This window comes from Lithobates pipiens, unplaced genomic scaffold (genome assembly GCF_037356315.1).
Source record: "Lithobates pipiens isolate NorthernLeopardFrog02 unplaced genomic scaffold, aLitPip1_a1.2 Scaffold_13, whole genome shotgun sequence".
Taxonomy (NCBI): Eukaryota; Metazoa; Chordata; class Amphibia; order Anura; family Ranidae; genus Lithobates; species Lithobates pipiens.
The window spans coordinates 242,272,714-242,294,153 of NW_027507718.1; the positions used below are offsets into that span (position 1 = coordinate 242,272,714).

General features: G+C 46.1%; 1 protein-coding gene across 8 annotated transcripts in view; it reads left to right on the forward strand.

Moving 5' to 3' along the window:
- The window catches only part of ANKRD17 (ankyrin repeat domain 17), a 217,824-nt gene that overhangs the window by 132,623 nt on the left and 63,761 nt on the right, over positions 1-21,440 (forward strand). For 6 of the 8 annotated variants that reach the window (XM_077476428.1, XM_077476431.1, XM_077476430.1 and 3 more), the window contains 3 exons: positions 1,119-1,267; positions 2,211-2,322; positions 11,403-11,548. In XM_077476428.1, coding sequence (XP_077332554.1) covers positions 1,119-1,267; positions 2,211-2,322; positions 11,403-11,548 — 407 coding nt within the window. The remainder of the gene's footprint in view (positions 1-1,118; positions 1,268-2,210; positions 2,323-11,402; positions 11,549-21,440) is intronic. The other 2 variants (XM_077476429.1, XM_077476432.1) reach the window with 1 other exon arrangement.

Below are 21,440 nucleotides of genomic sequence, written 5' to 3' on the forward strand. Positions count from 1 at the left end.
TGTGATTCTTGAAAACAATGTAATGTCCCATTGCAAACCTGCATTGTATACTTGTTATGTGCTATTTTAGTATCCCACTTACAGCATCCATGATACAACTTAAAACGTTCAGAACTATATAATGTAAGCAAGTGTGATAGTTCAAATTATTTCTGATCAATTTAAGAAATATCCCTTAACTGAGATCTTCTACTTTGGGCAGATTTTTCTATGGCGTACCCCAGATATACCCCAAGATATTTAAACCAAGTAGATCAACTTTCCTCAAGCTTTACTTTTTTGATTAGAGGAACACAAAAGATGTACAGGAGGATATGTTGCCTAGGTTTTAATTTTTTTTAATTTTTTTTTAAATGCTGAAGTACTCGGGTTAAGCCTGTCAAAAATGGAGGCGTACTTTTACTTCATTCAAGTTGCCTTCTTGTAAATGTGCGTTAGGCAGCCTTTTTTTATAATGTTTTACCTTTCTCAACACAATTTTCTCCTCCCAGCTCATCCCCCATAGTACTATTTTAGAAAAACATTTCAGTTTATCAGGAACATTGCTGTAAGGACAGTTGGGCTCTATTTACACACAGGCATTTTGAACTGCAGGCGTAATCTCTGCAATTTCAAAACTAACTGTTAAAATGTCAAATCTCACATCAGCTTGTTCCTTTGCCGTTCAATGGCACCAAAAAATGCGGTGTAATTCTGTGACCAATCGCATTGCAAATATGCAAACCAAATTATGCGATGCGTGTCGCCCAAAAGAGATTCCAAAACCTTTTCGGGGTGGAAAGTATTGTGCAATTTGGGCTTCTGCAGCGTGATTTGTTGCACGACAATCGCGGCAGAATAGCACCACGTTTTAGGTGCCATTGAAATGAATGGCACCTGAACACGCTGATGTGCGATTTGACATTTTTTAACGGCACATTTTTAAATGGCGGGGCAGAATCGCTGCCATTCCACACGTGATTCCAATCGCCTTTGTGTGAATGGAACCCTAAATGTTACTGTTTTATAAAGCAATTTCCAAGTGGTTACTTGATTTTCGTGAAAATGTTTCCTTAATTAGTACAGCACTATTCTTCTTCCTTTCTTGCCCGACTAAGTGTAGACATTTTATTCAACAGCAGTGAGTGGAAGAACATCTGCAATCTCAAACACTCCTACCCACAGCATTGCTACTTCCATATCCCAACCTCAGACGCCAACTCCAAGTCCCATCATTTCTCCTTCAGCCATGCTACCTATATACCCTTCCATAGATATTGATGCACAGGTAAGACAAATTGTACTATATGGAAAACTGATTTCAAAACAATCGTATAGAAGTGTTTTGTGTGTCGTAGTCAGAACTTTTTTTTTTTTAAGATGTTATTTTAAAGCGGAACTTCACTCCCCTGAATCGTGTAACCTTTCTGCATGCATTTCCCCCTTCACAATAAATTTCTGATTTTATTTTTTTCCGCTTTGTTTACTATTTTTTCATTTCTTTGGCCCCTTACCTGCCCCTATTCTCGCATGGATGAGAATGATGGGTCTGCCCCTGCAGCCTGCTGTGGTATCCCCCATCACATATTTCAGGAGCAGGACAAATGGCAGCTGGGGGATTGAGCTGGAGTCAATTGTGGGATGGCTTTCTGAACCCAGAAGAGGCAAGCCAGCTCATGGTCACTGAAAAGTACTAAGATGGTGGTGCTGGCCCCAGGCTTTCACACCTGAGCAGACGATCACGGCGAGACTCATTGTACAAATGAGTATGTGAAACCAGGACAAAGCTGCATAACGGGTGGGGGTATTAAAAAAAAAAAAAAAACGGGTGAGTGAAGTTCCTCTTTGAGTTTGTTCTTTTGTATGTACATGTTAGTTTCAACATTCATATCTTTTTATTGTTGTGAACAGTTCTGGATTGAAATGCTTTCCTTATTTGAATGCATTTTCTTTAGTTGCAGTTTTCAGACAACTGTACTGTACTAATTCCCAGTCTTTCAATATTTCATGTATATCAGTGGTTCAGAGATCACACTGAAGCTTCAGATGTCCATGATGCATAATGTAGGAAAACATGAATTCAGCCATGCAGTTCTTACACATAATCACAATAACACTTAATGTTTATAGCCATTGCATACAATTCATGGTTAAAATGTCTGTTAATTATTTTTGAAAAATGTTGCCTATTTTGTTTTTAATGGCTTTTTATGGTTTGTGCTTTATGGCAGACTGAAAGTAATCACGACACGGCACTAACACTTGCTTGTGCTGGTGGACATGAGGAGCTTGTGCAAACTCTGTTGGAGAGAGGAGCAAATATTGAGCACAGAGACAAAAAAGGTATGCATTATCAAATTAGATAGCGCCTTTATTTTGGTATCTTTCTTATTGCATTTTAACGAATAACCCCCCAAAATTGGTAAAATAGACAGTTTTTGGATAACTGAACAGTTATTAAATTTCCAGTAAATTCATCTGTGGGGTCTGTAATGCTATAAAAACCTCAGATGAACTAATAAAATCAAACCACTTGTCAGTCCTTAAAGTGATTGTAAAGTCTCATATTTTAAATTTTTTCCTATTAAAATAACAAACCTGTTATACTTGCCTGCTCTGTGCAGTTGGGTTTGCACAGAGCAGCCCTGATCCTTCTTTTCTCAGATCCCTGGCTGGAGCTCCTGGCCCCTCCCTCCTGTTGAGTGCCCAACAGTAAGCAGCTTGCTATGGGGGCACCCGAGCGGCGCCACAGCTCCATGGATCTGTGGCCTGGCCCCACCCCCTATCTCCTCTGGCTAACTGAGTGTGATTGACAACAGCAAAGCCAATGTTGCTGCTGCTTTGTCTCAGCCAGTTGGAAGAGAGCCCTGGACGGCTGAGGGACTTGTGAACCTTCATGGGGGGGGAAAAAAAAGTCTGCCTTTATATATGCACATGTGCTTAAAGTGCCTCTTTCTAGTAACTGTTACGCTACCTTAATGCCGTATGTCTTTTTTCTGCATTTTCCTAGTACTTTTATAGACAGTATAGTTTTGTTTGTGCTACTTTTGAAGGTTTCTATTACTTAATACACGGCAAAAACCACAATCCTGTAATAAAAAAATGATTGTATGGCTTTAAATGATCACTTTATGCATAAAAATGTTCCTTAAGGGCAGTTTAAAGCTGCCCTCCTGAGCTTTGGCTGCAGCGTGGATGCAGTGTACCCATGGTTTTGGTGCGGGTTAGCTGCACTTTGCGATAGACTTCTAATATATCCCAAGGTTTTGGTGCGTTTTCAAAAATCTTACTAAAATAGTGGGACATCATTTGAAGTCTATAGCAAAGCGCAGCTAACCCACACCAAAACAGTGGGTACACTGGTCTGCGGCAATAGCACGTGTGGTTGCCCTATATTGTTTTTACTGTCCAGTCTTGAAAGGCCATTGTTTGTTTATTTTTATTTTTTTCAGTGAGGTAGGGCCTAATACCCTGGTGTTTCTTTTATTGCTTTTGTCCTGATAACTAGGACTCAGCTGGGGATAAACATACCAGTTCCTAGCACTGTTTGTTACAGCTTCGGATGGGGGCAAGATCTCCCTGCTGTCACAAAAACCATTACAGTGGGCCAAACCTTAATGGATTGCCTTAACCACTTGCTTACTTGGTACTTTTACCCCCTTCTTGCTCAGGCCAATTTTCATCTTTCAACCTTTACTAATGGGCACTGATGGGTACCATGGGCGGCACTGTTTGGCAGCACTAGCACTAATTAGCAGCACTGGTTGGCAATGTTGGGACTGATGTCCCTTTAACAGAAGCCGGTTATCGGCTTTTCCTAGCATCAGGAGATGCAAGGGCAGCGTGAGCATAAGAGTATGTCCATGGGCACCCTGCTGACTTTGTATGCCCACGCTGTAGTCCTCTTTGGGCTCTAAAGCAGGAAGGGGTTAAAAACATTGAATACTGTAGGTGGAGTTCCACATTTACCTTCTCTTAAGGCTTCTTTCACACTACTGCTTCTTCAAAGTTGCGTGATTTTGTCACTATTTCAGCTCCACGATTTTTGCTGCAATTTCAGGAAGTGCCTGTGTAACTCGCATCAAAGTCAGACCAAAGTAGTGCAGGGACTACTTTTGAAGTCGTACTAATATGAATGGTAGTCATTGGAAATCATGGGGAACAACTTGTCCTACGACTTGGGACTGCAAAGTCATATGTCAAGTCGTGCAAGTGTGAAAGGGGCCTAAGTAAACCCACTGTGCTGGTGTTGATTAACCCCTTAAGGACCGAGCCTCTGTCTGAGATTTGGTGTTTACAAGCTAAAATCATGTTTTTTTGCTAGAAAATTACCTCGAACCCCCAAACATTATATATTTTTTTCTCTACCGTTCATTGATGGACACAGCATCTCACCTTGACCTTATGGTTATATTGCCTCTTTGCACATTCCCGCCCAGGGAGCGGTCCTACTGGCCCTAACCCCTCACACTGCATCTAGCAGCTCAGTTTTTTTTCTGCCTAGTGGAGAAGGACCTGGCTCCCGGTGGGACCATTGGTCCTGTTTTTTTTTCTTTTTTCTGCATTTTTGATTCCTGTGATTTACAATCAACAGCCGGGCTGGATAATAGAGATCCTGGTAGTCTTCCCCAGTCTGACCATCGAGTGTGTGCAGGCCCTAGCTGGGTCGGCCATGACATGCCCGTCTGATTCAGGGGCTGCCGATGAGCTATATGCTCGGGGGGAACACGTATGACCGGGCTACTGCTGTCTGTGTCAGTGTGCCGTGGCCGACAGCCACCCCATACTGCTCGGGTGATGAGTCTGTGGAATGCATCCTGCAGGAGTGGTAAGTATGGTTCCACCTGTCTTGGCAGGATGGAACAGATGGGCATTCCCTGGGAGGTCAACTGGGGGGGCTCTCACTCTCCCTGTCTTCTTTCCATGTCCCTTCCCTCCTCCCCATGCTATGGGCCACTGTGGCCTGGGCACATGGGGGCGCGGTGCACGTACCTGGTCGGGGATCCTCGGGGGGGGGGGGGGGGGGGGGGGGTGTGCTCTGGATCCTGGCAGGGGGCTGCGCTGGGTATTGGGGGTCTTCTCGTCCTCTTCCCTGTTTCTGCCACGGTGGGGTGTTTGTGACATGTGGGGAGGCCACTGCACACTCCGTGGCCATTTTCCTGGGGCCGTGGCCACTTTTTTTTTTTTTTTTGTAGCCACAGCCAGGTTTTTTGCCTTTCAGACATTTTCTAGTAGTTCTAGTTTTCTAGTAGTTCGGCGGACATTTTCTTGGCTCCCTCAGACGTTTTTTCTGAGGTGGACATTTTCTAGTAGCTTCAGGTAGTTTTGCCTCTAGGTGCTTGTTTCCTTCTAGAACAGCGCACTTTCCACACAGACACCTCGTGGATGACACGAGGGAGAGCGGACAGCAGCGGCACAGCATGGTACATGGGTCAGGGTGGTGAGTCCTGACATCCGTGTTATTGTAACTGGTTCCCCTGCATCTGCCGTGCCTATGGACGCTCTGTCGGCAGTCCTGGAGGCTTTTGTTGCCAATTCAGACTGGCCCCGCTGTGACAGGCGGCCCCTGTTCTGATGTATCAGAGGATGCCGACCAGGACCATTCGGACAGTGAGGATGACGCGGTGTCCGGGTCAGCGCAGGAAAAGGCACTTGTAGGAGCACTCATTACAGTGGTGTGGGATACCCTAAAAATGGAGGATACAGTGGGGGCATCTACAGAGGCGTTGGTCCCTTTCAGGTCCCACAAGCCGGCCCACACGGCTAAGGTGTTTCCTTACCCAACTTATTTTGATACGTTTATTTACAAGGAGTGGGGAAAACCGCCACAGGCCTTTTCGGTCCCGAAACGCATGGCGGTGTGTTACCCCTTTTGAGGAGAGTCTCCTGAAGATATGGACATCTCCTCCGATTGTTGACCCCCCCCGTTATCCAGGTTAAATAAATTAACCACGATTCCGGTGGAAGGGACTCCTACTTTCAAGGACCTTGCCAACAGAAGGGCCGAGGCGGTTGCCCGCTCCATGTTTATGGTGGTGGGGTCAGCATTGTGTCAGCCAGTGTTAGCCACAGCCCTCCTGTCGCAGACGCTTACTGATTGGGCTAAATTGTTGCACTGTGAATTGAAGAAGCAACAGGCTTCCCCGGTCTGCGTGGAGCTGGCGGACCGGTTGTTGCAGGTCCTTAAGTATGTCTGTGATGCGGCCTTGGATATGGCCCCCTTGCTCTCTTGAGCCTCAGTATCCAAGCTGATTTTTTATTCCCCCCCCCCCCCCTCCAACCTTCATCTTTTTCTGGCTCGTCAGGAAGCCCCGTTTGGGGCAGCACAGGACCTGCTGTTGCACGGGGTGATAGTACCTGTACTGACGCCAGAAAGGTTTCAGGGATTCTACTCTAATCTGTTTGTCCCAAAGAAGGAAGGGGTCCCTCTGGTCCTGGACCTCAAGGCCCTCAACAGCTTAGTGAAGGTACAAAGGTTCAGGATGGAATCAGTTCATTCAGTGGTCGCTGCACTCCATCAGCGCGATTTTCTGGCATCCCTGGACATCAAGGACGCATACTTGCATGTCCCCACATGCATCAAGCAACAGAAGTTTCTGCGATTTGCAGTTGGGAACGCGCACTACTAATTTGTAGCTCTCCCTTTTGGCCTGGCATTGGCACCGAGGGTCTTCACCAAGGTGCTAGCCCCAATTTTGGCTTTGCTAAGGCAGCGAGGGATCGCAATTGTGGGTTACCTGGAAAACCTCCTTCTGTGGGCAGCTTCCACCTCAGAATTAAGGGAGGATGTTGCAATCACCATGCAAACTCTTCGGTAGTTTGGTTGGGTACTGAACCTACAGAAGTCGGTGTTGGTGTCAACTCAACGCCTGGAGTACCTGGGCCTGCTTCTGGACTCCTCTGAGGCGAGAGTCTTTCTTCCTTCGGACAAGCTGCAGACTCTTCAAGCTGCGGTGAAGTTATTGGTGTCCCGCAGGTGGTTGCGTTTTTTCATGCGAGTCCTGGGTCTCATGGTAGCCACTTTCAAGGCGGTACCGTATGCTCAATTCCACACTTGAGTCTTGCAAAAGGAAATCCTGTCATGATGGGACAAATCTCCGTTGTCCCTGGATTATCAAATTCGAGTGAGCCAGCTAGTCAGGGCCTGCTCTGGTGGCTGAGGTCGCCAGCTCTTTGGTCCAGGAAGTCGTTCCTCTTCATTGGACAGTGATCACAACAGACGCTAGCCTGACCAGTTGGGGGGGGGGGGGGGAGTTTGGGGCGTACAGTCAGCCCAGGGTTGCTGGACCCAGGAAAAATCCTGTCTGCCGATCAACGTGCTGGGACTTCGGGCAATCAGGCGGTGCCTCTCAACATGGTCACAGAGGCTGCGGGAGCATCCGGTCAGGATCAAGTCGGACAACGCCACTGCGGTGGCTTATGTCAACCCTCAAGGAGGAACAAGAAGCTTGGCTGCAGCACTGGAGGTTACTCGCATCCTGTGGTGGGCAGAGTGGCGCGTGTCTGCTCTGTCGTCCGTGTACATTCCGGGCGTAGAAAACTGGCAAGCGAACTACCTAAGTCGTCAAATGCTGGACCAAGGGGAATGGTCAATACATCCAGATGTATTTTGACATCTTTGCCTGAAGTGGGGCACGCCAGATGTGGATCTCCTGGCTTCTCAAGTCAATTGGAAGGTACAGAGGTTTGTGGCCAGGTCAAAGGATCCCTGGGCAGACGCGTTGGTGGATCCATGGGGGCATTATCGAATTTTATGCTTCTCCCCCCCGCAAATATCCACTACGTCTGCTTCGCAGAGTGGAGGCTGAGGGGATTCCGGTAATTCTGATTGCCCCAGATTGGCCTCGGCGCCCGTGGTACGCCAACATAGTACAAATGGTGGCGGATGTTTCTTGGCGACTGCCAATGCAAGAGGGCCTTCTGTCGCAAGGTCCAGTACTTCATCCTGCTTTACCGTTGTTGGCTTTAACGGCGTGGCTGTTGAAAGCCAGGTGCTGTCTTTTTTTTCAGAGTCCCTTGGCGACGCATTCATTGGTGAGTACGTTTTGTTCAGGGGGTTCGACGTGGCCCCTCCGGTTCCACCACTGCTACCTCCATGGGATTTGAATCTGGTGCTCTCGGTGCTTCAGAAACCGCTGTTTGAAAACATTAGGGAAATTCCCTTATTGACACTCTCTCAGAAAGTAGTCTTTCTAATGGCCATTACTTCTGCCAGGAGGGTTTCTGAGTTGGCGGCCTTGTCTTGCAAGTCTCCCTACTTGATCCTCCACAAGGATAAGGCGGTGCTGCGTCCAATGTTTTTTTTCGGCCTTTCATCTAAATGAGGGCATTGTGCTTCCGTCCTTATGTCCTCGGCCGTAACACATCAAAGAGGTGACTTTGCATTCCTTGGACGTGGTGTATCTGTCTGCTACGGCTCCTTTTCGGAGGTCGAACTCGCGGTTTGTATTGGTGGCTGGTCCGAAGAAGGGACTGGCGGTCTCATCGGCCACCATCTCTTGGTGGATCAGACAGATTGTAGTTCAGGCTTATGCTATAAGGGGACAGGTGCCCCCCCTTTCCTGTCACGGCACATTCTACCAGGGCAATTGGTGCCTCAGGCTTTCCGACGTCGAGCATCTGTTTCTCAGGTGTGTAAGGTGGCGACCTGGTCGTCCGTTCACACTTTCACTAAATTTTACAAGGTTGATGTGATGCTTGCTTCGGCCACAAGGTTTTGCAGGCGGCTGTTTAAGGTTGCAACTCCTCCGTTGAGGAGCTCTGGTTGTTATGGGTTGAGTTACTGTTTGCACCCCTCGTTTCTTTGACGCTGCTTGGGGACGTCCCTAAGGTCAAAATGAGATACTGCGTCCGTCAATGAACGATAGAGAAAATAGGATTTTTTTTACTCACCATAAAATCCTTTTCCCTGAAGTTCATTGACAGACACGGCACCCACCTCTCCTATTTATGTTTGTATTGCTTTTGTCGAACTGAGCTGCTGGATGCAGTGTGAGGGGTTATAGCCAGTAGGACTGCCCCCTGGCTGGTACTGTGCAAGTGTTGCTGTTTAACACTTTCTGCCTAGTCCTCTCCTAAAGGGGTGATGTATCCCTAAGGTCAAGATGAGATGTTGTCAGTCAGTGAACTTCAGAGAAAAGGATTTTTTTTCTCTAACACCCTAGAGAATAAAATTGCGGTCATTGCAATATTTACACACCGTATTTGCATAGCGGCCTTACAAGTGCACTTTTTTGCATGTAAAACATAAAACAGTAAGGTTAGCCCATTTTTGTTTATATTGTGAAAGATGATGTTCTAGTCAGTAAATTGATACCCAACATGTCATGCTTCAAAATTGTGCCCACTCGTGGATGGTGACAAACTTTTACCCTTAAAGTGGTTGTAAACCCTTACAACACACTTTGACCTACAGGTAAGCCTAGATTAAGACTTGCCTATAGGTCCAAGAAATATATCCCCTAAACCTACACGGTTTAGGAGATATTTGCTGTAAACATCCCTTGTAATAGAAAAAAAGCATGACAGGATCTCTTATCCACTTAAGGACTAGCCTCGTTTTGAGATTTGGGTTTTGAGATTTTTTTATACTAGAAAATTACTTGGAACCCCCAAACATAATATATTATTTTTTTTCTAACACCCTAGAGAATAAAATGGCAGTCATTGCAATACTTTTTTTTTTTTTTTTTTTTCCCCACCGGCGGTCTTACAAGCATACTTTTTTGGGAAAAATTCACTTTTTTGAATAAAAGAATAAGACAACAGTAACGTTGGCCCAATTTTGTTTGATATTGTGAAAGATAATGCTACGCCAAGTAAATTGATACCAACATCTCCATAGCTAACAGGGAAGTGGACCCGATCGCCTCTGCCACTCCCGGAAGCACAGGCACTTCTGACAAGGGATCGTAATATGTAGAATCCACGCTACCTTCCTATGAGTCTTTCTGAACACACGTTATAGATCAAATAAATTGCATAGCCCTTACAAAGTAACACATTTAATGTCTCTTCATGTCCCAACTTGGTATAAGATACAAGTGTCTACTTCTACAGAGTTAATCCACTAAAATGTACTGTAGACTCCTAGCAATGTTTCCACACTGCAAGTCCTTGATCAGTGTGCTATATTTTTGCTCATTCAGAACAGACACAGTGTGTGCAGGGGTTCTGCTATACATCTTCTGGTATAAAGGGAAAGAAACCCTTTTCCAAGTAGTATTGCAAACAAAGCTTTTCTAATTTTAATATTTCTACGCACAAGGGTCCTAATGACACTGGTATGATTATGTGCTAACCATTAGTAAACTTTTTTTTTTTTTTTAGCTGTGGGAGTTCAGCTTTAACCTGTTGACCAGTGCACCTATTTAAATTTTAATAAATTCATTCTACCAAGCTCCCATAAAATATACTTGTGTATCAGGGTTGCAAAATTGCAACCCATGACAGAAGCTCTCCGTTGTGTATGGTTGGCATCTTTCAACCAGAATGTGGTCTTCAGAACTTTTTCTGGTCCATGTACGTGTGAGGAGGCGACCCTGCTGGTGATCTTTGACTTCTCCCATGTTCAGGTAGATCTCCACCTCTTTAAGGTTGCCTACCCCTGCTTTAAAGCCTGGTTGATTGATCCTGGGTGGAGAAGGTGCCCATTGTACATACCCTTAGAGGGCAAGCTTCTCTTTGTCAATTTTTTTTTTTTAGATGATATCTGTTTGGCACCTTGAAGCAAAATAATCTACTGTAGGTCCTTCTGGTTTGTGGCAACACAAATGAGTGGGTTGGGTTTGGGGGGCCCTCTGGGGACACAAATATGCAGGAAAACTGATGGCCGGGGGGGGGGGGTGGGGGGGGATGCAGACACATGCCGGGGGAACATTGGACGTTTAGTCACGCTGCATTAGTCTCTGATGTTTAGGTGCGGGTGGAGGATATTTGTGCATCGAGTCCCACTGCCAGCAGCCTGTGAAACTATTCCGTTACTGCAGATTTATTTATTTGCCTGTGAATGTTTGAAGTATACAATGTGGTCCTCTTAGTAAAAGCTTGGATATCCTTGGCTTCAATCATCAGTTTTTGGTGCTATTAAAGGGAAGTTTGTCATTGGATTTATTTGACTGGTTGCTTAATATACCATTCTCTTAATCTAAAGTGAGGACAGGTATACATATAACCTCACAAAAATACAAGGCAATGTATGATGTAACCGACTCATAATCAACCTAACACCTGTACAATTACTTTGCACTAAGATGATGAATGTCAATTTTGTACTTGTTAAAACTTTCTGAATAAAAACATTGGAAAAGAAACCAGTCAACTATGGTTGCTTTATTTATAGCAAGAATTGTAATGGGTAATAAAATATGTAAAATCCTCTAACATTTCAATTCATGCCTATTTTTTTTCTTTCTGTGTCTAAGGTTTTACACCACTTATCTTGGCTGCAACTGCTGGTCATGTTGGGGTAGTTGAAATCTTGTTGGACAACAACGCTGACATTGAGGCTCAGTCCGAGAGGACCAAAGATACACCATTATCGCTGGCCTGTTCTGGTGGTAGGCAAGAGGTAATTACCGAAATCTTGATGTACTGTAATGTTTGTAACAAAAGAAAATCCAGAAAAATACAGATTTATCCCAAAAAGTCCAAACTTTTTTTTTTCTCCATCTGTTGAAGGACATTGGAATTCAGAAAGGCCAGGTTATAATTCTGCCTGCAGGAGGTCGGTACACTGGCAAAAAATATTTAAGCCAACCCTGTATAACCCTTATGCCACGTACACACACTCGGATTTTCCGATGGGAAATGTTGGATGTGAGCTTGTTGGCTGAAAGTCCGACCGTGTGTATGCTCCATCGGACGTTTGTTGGACTTTCTGCCAACAAACGTTGGCTAGCAGGTTCTCAAATTTTCTACCAACAAAAGTTTGAGATCGTGTGTACACAAGTCCGTCACACAAGTCCATGCATGCTCAGAATCGAGTACGAGCTGGAAGCGCTTGGTCTTGTAAAACTAGCGTTCCTAATGGAGATATCTTGTATGTCACTACGTTTGTAATGGTTGGCCAACATTTGTGTGAACATGTGTATGCAAGACAAGTTGGAGCCAACACCAAAATCCACGGTTTTGTTGTCGAAAAGTCAGATATGTAGGGGGCATAACTGCCCAGCATACCTCCAGTTTATTTTGCTAGTGGTCTCATTGGTTGAATATCTTTTCCTTTTAAAGATGAACCCTCCACTGTGGAACTGGAGCATTGTTTTGAAGAGTGTCTGAAACCTTGTGCTTTTAGTTGTTTCTGCATTAAACAAGCCTTACAACTTTTTTTTTTCTTGCATAAGATTGATGTCTGTGCAAGGCACTCTGACTGCATGCTTAAGACCCTGGTGAGCTGTCTAAAGGGTTTGTTTACCCTTGAAGAGATGTAGTCTCTTCAGACCTGCTCTTGACACTGTCATTATAAATGCCTCGAGCTGGTTGGCCAGTGTATGCTTCTGCCTTTTGCCTTACGCATATGATTTCTGGAAGGGTCAGAATACCAGACTTTTTCCTCTTTTACTTGAAGTAAGTACTGATATTGAAATGGATAAGAACTATAAATTAGTTCTTGGTTATCTGCTGCTATTTCTAATTAAAAAAAGTATAAATGTGCATGCACATTAGAAGTAAACACTCTCTGAGATATGTTCAGCTCGGCTACTTCTAAATTCTGATTTATTGGTGGGCGGTGTTGATATTTTATACAGAAAGATACGTCATTACTATGTCAGTCTAATTGGTACATCTTATTGGTTACAATACAAGAGAAATGAAGAAACTTGATGCTTGAAGTTTGGTTGAAGCTGGTTTTCTTATCTCAAATGAATTCTTCTAACGCGGGGGATGTGGGGGGTACCCGCCATCTTGGCTCCGAACAGAAAGTCAATCTGTATATTACATAATAAGTAAGGAGCATGGGAACATGTATACACATAAGCAAATAGACATTTTCTGATTATTATTATGTACATTGGATTCCTTAACAGTCCCCCCTAAAATGGCTATTTTCTTCTGTCCCTCATCTAAAGGTCCTACTCACCTGGCCCATTCTCCTCAGCAACTCTTTTTAGGCTGTATATAGAGTTAGGCAGCAACTAGTTCCCTACCCCCCTCGATACAGCTGGAGAAGGGCAATCAGGTGCTATCTACCCCTATAACCCTAGAGGATTGTGAGATTTTGGACAAGGAGTGACTGTAGAGGGGTGAAGGGTTTGTCATCCTCCATCATAAGAGGGTCCTCTTCTTCTTGGTGGAGAAATGTAGGTGAGCTGTTGTCTACAGCCTTGCTCATTAACTTCTTCACGAAAGGTAGAATACAGCATACAATCGGGGGGTAAAAGAACCAGGATTATTGGTACCGTTACCCCTATCTGGGCGAGCACCTTCTGCCACCCACTCATCCAGCTAAAATATTTATTATATTATTGAGTTCTTCTTCAACTCCAATGTCAAAACTTCTAATTTCTTTATAGCTAAAGTTACTTTACCATTTGGGCCGGTATTATCAGGAATGTAGGTGCAGCAGGTTCCTGTTTTCTATCATTTTACAGACACCTCCTTTCTCAGCTAACACCATGTCTAAGGCCATCCGGTTCTGGAATGTCATGTAGGAAGTGGGGGGTAACTGGTCAGCAATTCCATGGAGGGCATCTTTAGTGTAATTCACAAATCTTTGTTGGTTGTAGTTTATGTAATTGATCCAATCTACATCCTTGTTCACATTTATTATGGGGATCAAAGACTCAAAACCAACTTTTACCTGATCCCTGGATTTGAATTCATCAGGGACCCCCCTTGGGACCCCTATAACATCTATGTACACATGAGGGTCAAAGCTTCCGGAGAGAGCTGCTTGCTTCCTCCTCTGACTGTGTGCTGGGTCAGTGTATGTATCAGGAGTATCTTCTGCTAGGATATGGAGGGGCATAATCACCTTTTCAAGGGCACATTCACCGGTCCAGATACCCTCTAATCTGGTCCTATGTTCCAACCCACTGTCCCTCCCAGGAACCACAATTCTGGCCCCAGTAACTGTCTGTAAAACACACATGTATATCCTTACCATCAGGGATGTCACTGTACCAATTGCATTGCCATGAAAGAGTCAAACGGACAAGGTACTATGTCACAGTAATCAAAGGTAAAGGTGGTCACGTGTACCTGAAGAGTTGTACCAAAATGTAATTATGTTATCATTTTTTTTTTTTTATTTTTTTTTTTTTTTTGTGATGACCACCTCCTGGGCCTCCCCTCTAGACCAAACAGAAAAAGGATATGCAGCATGGTCGTCATGAAGTGGACGGGATCTTGTCCTTGGGGTTGGAGCTTTCTTGCAGTGGGAAGCGTGTATTCAGGTGTTCTTCCCGGCCAATTCGACTGAGGTGGCTGTGGTCAGCAAAACTTGGAATGTACCATCATATCTGGGTTCAAGAGAATGTTTTCTCACAAATTTCTTTACCAGCCCCCAATCTCCAGGCAGTAGTTGGTGTGTTCCTGTATCTAATTCAGGATCTGGAATGGAAGAAAACACCTGGACATGCATTTGGGTTAATTCTCGTGATAATGCGGTTACATAATTTGTCAACACATCAGATTGCAACTAACTGTTGTGGAAAATAACAGCCAAGTCTGGGGGCTGAACCAAACTAAATTTTATAAGGGGATAGGGCATATTTCCCCCGAGGTGTGTGTCTGACACTGAACAGGGCAGTGGGCAAACTGTCTGGCTGACTCATGTTAGTCTTTTGGGCCATCTTTAACATCCTGTTTTTTAGTGTCCCTTTTATCCTTTCTACCTTCCCGCTACTTTGAGGGTGGTAAGGGGTGTGTAGAGCCAACTGAACCCCCAGTGCTGCCCTAATCTTTTGTAAGGGTTGCTGTGAAGGCTGGGCCTGATCGCTCTCTATCACCTCTGGGACCTAAAATCTACATACTATCTCACTCAGTAGTTCCTTAGCTGTGGTCCTGGCAGTCATGTCCACCTCCACTAGGGGGCGTATTCGAATCTGGCACCTCTTTTGGCATTTGGGAGTGATCAATTTGTATCCTCTGGAAGGGGTATAGAGCTTTTGCCAGGTGCTTCTTCTGTGCCTTTTCTGTACATTCTGGTTTACATTTGTTGCAGATATTGCATGATCTGCAGAAGTTGTTGATCAATGGAGTAACTCATAAGTTCATAAGAGTCTTTGTCAAGTGGGCAGCTCCATTTGCCCATTGCACCATGGCTGGGTACATACTCCTGGGTAGACAAGGCTTCTTGTTGCACTCCGGTTCCAGCTTTCCTTCTCATCCGGACTTGCTGCTTCCTGTAATTATTTCAGATAAACTCTGTCCACTGGGAGAGTCCGTAGGATAAGCATGGAGTGGTCTTTTTCTACCACCCTGCTGTCCACTTCCCGTGGACCACTGGCTGTCTGTTTGGCAGCTGAATCGTCTAGATTGCCTCGAGTTTCCTTTTGAGTTGAGTTTGTCCTGTGCTTTACTTTAGAATAGTCACTTGGGTTGGGAGAAGCAGGGCGTCCATCAAGTCCTTGATGGCTGAGCTATGTTTCACAGGTGTTCCTGCAGCCGTCGGGAACCCTCTGTCCTTCCAGATAACACCAAAATCATGGGCAACGCTGAAAGCATATCTTGAGTCCGTATGAATGTTGGCTCTTTTTTCCTCTGCCAATTTACATGCTGTAGTAAGTGCTTGCAGTTCTGCCACCTGTGCAGACATCACCGGCGGTAAGGTTTCAGTTTGGAGAACCGAGTTTTCAGTGGTGACCTGGATCCTGGGGAGATGCGTGGTTTCCAGCCGCATTAGTTCGATGCAGTCATGGGGTGACAAGTCAAGACTCGACTCCTCCTCCTTACCCCCCTCGAGAAGTGGAAGAAGGGTGGTAGGTTTCGGTGTTTGACAACGTAATAGAGTAATGCTGTCTAGAAGGTAGGAACTCAGGAGTCTCAAGTGTCTGGCAATGAACAGATGTTTCGGCTGGATCTTGGTGGAGTATGGGGGCAATGTCATGGGGAGCAAGCAGAACGAGGCAGAGTCCGAGAGCCAAGTCCAAAGTTTTGTCAAACAAGGCTTGTGCAGCAAAAACAGCTCGCAGACACGATGGGCCTCCTCTTGCTATCGCATCCAGCCGACAGGAATAATATCCTATAGGGCGTAGGCAGATGCCGTGTGATTGGGCGAGTACACCTGTAGCATGTCCCAGATGTTCGGATACAAAGGGCTTGAACGTTTTGTCGTAGCCTGGGAGCCCTAGCGTCAGAGATGGTGTGCTTGAAGGCCTCAAAGTTGGATATTGCTTCAGGAGACATCTGGAAGGGGTCTGATTTCAGGGCATCATACAAAGCTTGCATCAGTAGGGAGCCTTCTGGAATCCATGCTCTGCAATACAAAATTAGTCCAAGGAAGGAATGAAGGGGCTTCTGGCCTTGTGGCAGTGGGATGTCAGAGATTGCTTTCACCCTGTCTTCAGTGAGGTGTCTTGTCCCATGGGACAAGACAGTGTCCAAGAACAATTACAGATGTTGAGCACCACTGCAATTTGGGCTTTGAGGTTTTGCAGCCCTGTTTGGCAAGATAGCACAACTGGCTTTCTGAGGTGACTTCAACAGTGGGTAAGTCAGCTGCACAGTGGAGAAGGTCATCAACATATTGGAGGAGAATCACTTCCAGGTGATCCTCTTGTTATGTGTCAAGGATGATAGCCGTAGCATTTGCAAACTAGCTTGGAGAGTTCTGTGCCCCTTCTGGCATAACTGTTTAGGTATGTTGCTGTCTTTTCGTGGGTGAATGCAAAAGGTACCAGCAGGAGGAGTGAGGGTGGACACTGAAGAGAGCGTTTGCATGGTCCACCACTGTGAGGTACTTTGCAGTCAGGGACACCCCTGCAAGTAGCTGGTTCTCTTTTAGGGGTTCTCTTCTTCCTAGAGAACAGAGGTGTGTTGCATGGAGATGCGCAGGGTTGGCTCCATCTGACACGAGGGCCTTGACATGCTTCAAAATAGCTGCAGATTGAGCTAACTTTAGGGGGGTTATTGTGGTTTCCGGGGCAATGATGCGCCCTCTTTGAACTTGACTGAAACTGGTGGCACCTTTAAGTGACAGTTGTCTTCCGGTCCTGTGGATCATAGACACGCAGGAATTCTGTCAAGTACTTCTTTTGGTATTGAACTTGGAGTTATTGCTCCATGAAGTGTCATCAGGAGAGGCAGAGAACACAAAGCAGATGAGTCTTCCAAGGATAGGGGAGTATGTAACTTCACCCCCCCATAGGTGTAAAAATGATTGACGCCTGTAGTCTGGACAGCACATCAGCTCCTAGTAGATTCAAGGGACATGTAGAGGACACCACAAATCTGGTAAGCAAATTAGGAAATGTTCCCACTTGGAGAGGCTCAGTGAGTGGACTGGAGCGGGGCACCCCATCCACTTCCACGCAGGAAACATCAATAGTTGAAAGGAAAGAATTATCAGGCAGGTCCTCAGCCCTCAACACACTCTTGGCTGCACTCATGTCAATGAGAAAAGTGGTAGGTTTTCCTTGTATATGTAACGTGACCTTTGCTAGGGGTCCCCCAGTCTCATTTGAGGACACTGTCATAAGGGGTGACACGGGTTTGCCCATTTCCTAGCGTGAGTTGGGGCGTGGTGGTGGAGGTTCATGTCCACGTTGCCCTTCACAAGGATTCCTGTCTTGTCTCGGATGTCTTGGGGCTGTGCATGCTCTTCTGGTGTGACCCCGCTTCCCACAGTTGTAACAGATGATCTTTTCCCTGGTATTGGGCAGAGGTGGTGGACGAGTGTAGGCGGGATCTTTGTCTTGTGTTACCATGAGGGGCGTTGGTTTTTTCCCCTTTTGGTTTTCTATCCCTCTGGCCACCAACAGTAAATCGGACATTTTCATTGAGCGATATTCAGGGCGGGCCACCATCAAGCTTTCTCTGATAGCCTCTCTGAGTCCTGAGACAAAAGCAAATAACGTGTGTGTGTGTGTGTGGCTTTTCATAGAGGGAGAAGCCCAGATCATCAAAGGCCTGTATGAGTCTAGCATGATACTTCAGACTCCCCTTTATCTTGGGCAATATCTTGGATTGTGGTGGTCTGATCTGCCAATTTCTCCTTTGCCTAGTCGCGGAGTTGTGCACAGAACTCCATGCCTGAGGTGTAAGAAGTGGCACTTGCCAGGCAGGCATCATTGAAGGCTGTCTGCAAGACCGGCCAAAAGACATGTCCTGTTTTAATTTGGCATAGGCTGATCAAGGCTCTCCAGGCAGCTGAGTAAGTTTCTTGTATCTGCACTATCCTGCGGTAGAAGGGCATTGGCTGTTTCTCTGGGTCAGGCAGACTTGTCACTAAGGTTGCTGCTTGTGATGGGGTAAAAGCGACATACATCACCGGTGCCCCTTCTGGTAACCGAGACTGGTGTTGGGGCGGGGGGTTGAGAATGGGCACTGTTTCTCATGGTTGTTAGCATATGTTTGAGATCCTCTCGGAACTGTGAGTCCGGAGCCGGATTAGGGATTAAATCAGCAGGTGACCTTGCTGCCTGTTGCTGGTCTTCCCACTCGGACGCTTCATCATTAACATATCCGGCCTGTGAAGGTAGTGCTTCCATATTAGGGAAGACAGGTGTGTGGTAGGAACCATCCTGGTTTAAAACGGGAAGAACTGGTTATATGCCATGGCTGGGCCTATTGGGTGTACCAAGATGGCCGCCGGCAGGAAGTGCACTGGGCTGTGCCTGAAGTGAGGGCTTGGGTGTACCAAGATGGCCGCCTGGGAGTGGTCACAGTGGGTTGTGCTCGGGTTGGGGTGGTGAGAAGGGAGTGGGCGTTAGGCGGATAGCAGGGTTGTCCCTCTCCTCCTTCGTTCCAGTTTTTGTATATGGGGGCGGTACAGCCACATTATCAACTCTGTGATTCACATACATAGTACAATTTGCATCTTTCTTGATTTCCTCTTCTAATATCACATTCTAGCATTCTCGATCTCTCTCTCTCTCTCTCTCTCTCTCTCTCTCTCTCTCTCTCTCTCTCTCTCTCTCTCTCTCTCTCTCTCTCTCTCTCTCTCTCTCTCTCTCTCTCTCTCTCTCTCTCTCTCTCTCTCTCTCTCTCTCTCTCTCTCTCTCTCTCTCTCTCTCTCTCTCTCTCTCTCTCTCTCTCTCTCTCTCTCTCTCTCTCTCTCTCTCTCTCTCTCTCTCTCTCTCTCTCTCTCTCTCTCTCTCTCCGGCTTAAGAGGAGAATACAGGCAACAAATTGGTTAATACTCCTCTGACTGCTGTCTTATCAAAGAATTCCTAGGGTGGGGGCTCGCATCCCTGCGAGAGATCTGTCTCCTTGCACACTCCTGACTGTTCGAGGGTCAAAACTAGCACGTCAGAGGTGGTGTGGAGCAGTGGCTTATGGCCCAACTGATCCTTCAGGTAGCCACTTTCTCTCACCGTCACGCTTTTCGTGTATGGCAGTAATGGACAAATACACACAGTACAGGACATGACACCTGACACTTTGAACTGCAAAGATAGCTCTCGGGAAAAGCTCACCCGAGTCACAAGACTGCCAAATTCCAGCTAGCCTTCTTTCAAACTGCCCTAATTCACAGTTTGAGATAAACCCTCAGGAAAGCTTTCCCGAGCAGAACATTCATAGACGTTTTGCAAGGCTACCACTTCCGCAAGCCTTCTTTCAAACTGCCCTAATTCACAGCTTGAGATTAACCCTCAGAGGTCCTACACAGCCAACCTCGAGTAACCCCGTCTATAAATGCCTGCAGAATTCCACCCCACCACTAGAGGTAGAATCCAGGGGTGAGGATGGACACACGCCTGCAGCTGCACTTTCAGTCTGCTAAATTTGCAATCCTTCAGAATGACAGACACTGAACAGATAATAGTCAGCAGAAAACCATTAGCAGGTTCGTTAAAACGGCTTCAGGCGAGAAATAAGTTACCTGCCTCTTTGAACAATCGAAAGGAGCCAACAAGACAAAATCAACCAGCCAAACCAGAGAAGTCGTACAAATGGCAAGGATAAATATGCTTACCGTACTGTTAGGGCTGCGCGCTTAACCCCCTTCTCTGATCTGGCCAGCTGTTAAGTCCTGGAATGCTGTCTCCCTTTGAAGCCTGAAAGCTGCCCCACGTTGGGCGCCAGTTGAAATGGATAAGAACTATAAATTACCGTATATACTCGAGTATAGGCCGACCCGAATATAAGCCGAGGCCCCCAATTTACCCCCAAAAAACTGGAAAACTTATTGACTCGTGTATAAGCCGAGGGTGAGACATGGCTGTCCATCCCTGTGTGTGTGTCCGTCCATCCCTGTGTGTCCATCCATCCCTGTGTGTGTATTCATCCATCCATCCATCCCTGTGTGTGTGTGTGTGTGTGTGTGTGTGTGTATTCATCCATCCATCCCTGTGTGTGTGTGTGTGTGTGTGTGTGTGTATCCATCCATCCATCCATCCCTGTGTGTGTGTGTGTGTGTGTGTCCGTGCAGCCTTGTGTGTGTGTGTCCGTGCAGCCTTGTGTGTGTGTCCAGCCTACCTGTGTCCCAAGCCTCCGTCCCGAGCCGCCGTCGTCCCGAGCCTCCTCCGACCCGTGCCGTGCCTCCTCCGTCCCGTGCCTCCTCCGTCCCGTGCCGTGCCTCCTCCTTCCCGTGCCTCCTCCGTCCCGTGCCGTGCCGATGGATCGCCGCTCTTCTCGGCGGCCATTCTACAATTCAAAATTCCGCCTCCGCCTGTGATAGGCGGAACACTCAATTTCCCAGCAGCCTGTGTTCCGCCTATCACGGACATCCTCTCATACTCGTCCGTAGTATGAGAATGAGCGGATGTCCGTGATAGGTGGAACACTGACTGCTGGGAAATTCAGTGTTCCGCCTATCACAGGCGGAGGCGGAGAAGGAGGCGCGGCTTTTAAATTTTAATGTCCGCCGTCTGTCTGCTCGATACGCTGATCGAGCAGTCAGACAGCGGTGACTCGAGTATAAGCCGAGGGGGCACTTTCAGCCTCAAAAAAGAGGCTGAAAATCTCGGCTTATACTCGAGTATATACGGTAGTTCTTGGTTATCTGCTGCTATTTCTAATTAAAAAAGTATAAATGTGCATGCATATTAGAAGTAAACACTCTCTTGAGATATGTTCAGCTCGGCTACTTCTAAATTCTGATTTATTGGTGGGCGGTGTTGATATTTTATACAGAAAGATACGTCATTACTATGTCAGTCTAATTGGTACATCTTATTGGTTACAATACAAGAGAAATGAAGAAACTTGATGCTTGAAGTTTGGTTGAAGCTGGTTTTCTTATCTCAAATGAATTCTTCTAACGCGGGGGATGTGGGGGGTACCCGCCATCTTGGCTCCGAACAGAAAGTCAATCTGTATATTACATAATAAGTAAAAAGCATGGGAACATGTAT